We start from the raw sequence: 2,596 nt of genomic DNA, 5'->3' as shown, positions 1-2,596 counted from the left end.
CCAGTTTGCCCAGTTAAATGACGACCAACAAACCAGACAGCAGTTGGATGATAATTAGCATAATGTATCACGTTGTGCCTAGCTTGTCTAGCAAGGGCTGCGTAAATGGCTAACCAACCAACAAGACTAAGTTCTCATAAAGCCTGAAGAGTCCGATAAGTGTAGTCGATATACAAAAACGTGAGCCCACAGTGACGAAGTTGAAACTAGGGAATTCAAACTGGTTCTGTCAAGTCAATGCTATGCTAGATTGTTTGCAGTTGGTGAATGTATTTTCAAAAATGCAGTCATTTTGTTATGAAAATAATTTGTGCTTGGCAGGTGAACCGAGCGACGAGTCTAGTTATTCTGATTTAGAGATTAAGACTATGGATGCTGATAATACATAATAAATTGTAATATTCTTTCAGTTCTATTACAAGATGACCACTCTCTTAGTGTTTTCATCATTTTATTAAGACACATAGGGGCAAGATATCAATCAAGATTGAAAGCCTTAGGTTTTCTTCTTACATAAACAACTCATACATACACAAGGGCAAGCATACTAAAGGACAATGACCTCATTCAATCTCAATCTGTTGAGGAGATTCTTCCTCACTGGAGGCCATCCCACCTCCACCAACATCCTCTTCTGTAATACCAGAGGCTTCAACAGTTCGCGTCACCCATTCCTTAAGCGGTTCATCGTTTAGATCGAGTCTGAGTAGTCCAGCAAACATCCCACCCACAAATGCAATTGGCTCCTAAACAACCACATCGCAAGACACATCAACACAACAACCAAGAAGACACAACAATAACTGGGGATGGATAAAAGAGTACCTTGAGAGCCTCTGAGAGAATAGGTTCTTGAGGAAGATTGAAACAACATGGTTTTGCAATCAGGGTTCTACGGGTCGGAGAAACTTGACGACCAACCGAAATTTCACTGTTTTTGATTCCGGCGGAGAACTGATTGACAGAGAAGATTGTGACCGCCGACAACAGAGCAGTGTTAATAGATTGGAAAGAGACAAATCAGAAGGAAGACAGACCTGGTGAAGCCGAGAGACAAGGACGAGGGAGGACGGGGGACAATAAGAGATTAGGACGAAACCCATCGCTTCTTTTTCTTCCTCTGCTCAGAAAATATCAGACTCGAGCAGAAAAGCACAGCCAGACTTCTCAGCTTTTCTGCATTTTTAAAATCTAATTTCCTCTTTTTTTTTTTTTACTTTCCAATTATTTATAGGAAAACTGTAATTGAAGATATATGTAGGGTGATTTTCTCCGGAACGGTGTTTGTGACACACGAATTATGCATGTTGTTAATAAAAAAACTTCATCTTTAAAATTACAAACTAGATTTTGATTCGCGCTTAAGAAGTGCGGATATTTTTTTAGTGACCGTAAACTCAAATATTAAATAAATTTATATTTATTATTAGATATCTAAAATATTTAAAAGCTGTTCTATTATTATTATTTCAGTCCGGTACAATGTTTTCATTGAGTTTTCATATCCGAATCAGACTTGTGGTCGAACCGTAAGATCAAGTAACTCATATATAGTGGGATAGAATATAATAAAATGAATACAGTAAAAGTATTTGAAAATCAAAAAGACCGTTATTAACCCAATGAAAAATATATAATTTGTTTTTTGTTTTATAAATTTTTGATATATTAATATATATTTGACTTGTATAAGACATTTCTTTTAAAAAAATTGTTAAGTTTATTTATAAATATATTAATTATCAATCTACCAAAATAGTGAAGCAAGTATTATTTTTTTTTTCCTTTTTTAATTTTCTATCAAACTATTATCAATTTTTTTTTAAAAAAAAATAAGTTTGTGCATATATTTTATTATTAGAAATCCATACAATTTAAATAATATTACATTTATATGTATTTATGTATAAAATGGTCTTCATAATTTGGGATTTTGTAAAAAAAAAGGTCTAAAGTTAATTTGGTTAATTTTTTTTCTGTAACAAAAGTTAACTAGGGGTTCTGCCCGAATATGCGGGCATAGTGTCTTTATAGATATTTATCTGTTTATTAATATTAAATCAAAACCAACATAATAAATTATTAATTATGTTTCTAAAAAGATAAATCAAACATTAAACTTTATATTTTATAATAAAAAATATTATTTCAGATAAAAACACAACATATTTAAAAATTATCTTATGTTTTAAAAATATATTTTATTTTTGAGAATTTTATTATATTTACTTATAGTCAATTATCAGATATAACATATAAATAAAATATTATTAATATATATTCATTAGTTTTTATCAAAAAATATATATTCTTATTGTTGAGTTAAATTTTAAAAACATTCACATCTATTTTAGAAAATATATTTATTTGTTTGATTAGCATTTAATTATAAATTGTTTTATATCTAACTATAAATTTTATAATAAAATATTATTTTCAGATAACAACATAATATATCTAAGAATTATCTTATGTTTTAAAACATATTTTTATTTTTGAAAATTTTATTATATTTATTTATAGTCAATTATCTAATATAATATATAAATATAATAGTATTAACAGAAATTCGTTTTTACTTATTTATATTTTAGAC

General features: G+C 29.2%; 1 protein-coding gene across 1 annotated transcript; it reads right to left on the bottom strand.

Moving 5' to 3' along the window:
• Nucleotides 1-369: 369 nt before the first annotated feature.
• LOC103829029 (UPF0426 protein At1g28150, chloroplastic) lies at nt 370-1,238 on the bottom strand. The gene is made up of 3 exons (XM_009104681.3): nt 1,038-1,238; nt 826-954; nt 370-746 (listed from the first exon to the last, which is right to left on the bottom strand). The coding sequence occupies exons 1-3, from the start codon at nt 1,101-1,103 to the stop codon at nt 564-566; spliced, it is 378 nt and encodes a 125-aa protein (XP_009102929.2). The 5' UTR covers nt 1,104-1,238; the 3' UTR covers nt 370-563.
• Between the last annotated feature and the right edge of the window lie 1,358 nt (nt 1,239-2,596).

Source organism: Brassica rapa, chromosome A07 (assembly GCF_000309985.2).
Source record: "Brassica rapa cultivar Chiifu-401-42 chromosome A07, CAAS_Brap_v3.01, whole genome shotgun sequence".
In the NCBI taxonomy this organism is placed as follows: Eukaryota; Viridiplantae; Streptophyta; class Magnoliopsida; order Brassicales; family Brassicaceae; genus Brassica; species Brassica rapa.
The sequence above is the reverse complement of the archived record's forward strand: the minus strand, read 5'-3'. Positions and strand labels throughout refer to the sequence as shown.

Coding starts and splice junctions, on each gene's coding strand:
- LOC103829029 (XM_009104681.3), bottom strand. CDS start 1,103: ATGGGTTTCGTCCTAATCTCTTATTGTCCCCCGTCCTCCCTCGTCCTT. Junction 955..1,037: donor TTGTCTCTCGGCTTCACCAG/GTCTGTCTTCCT, acceptor TCTGTCAATCAG/TTCTCCGCCGGAATCAAAAA. Junction 747..825: donor TTCTCTCAGAGGCTCTCAAG/GTACTCTTTTAT, acceptor GTGGTTGTTTAG/GAGCCAATTGCATTTGTGGG.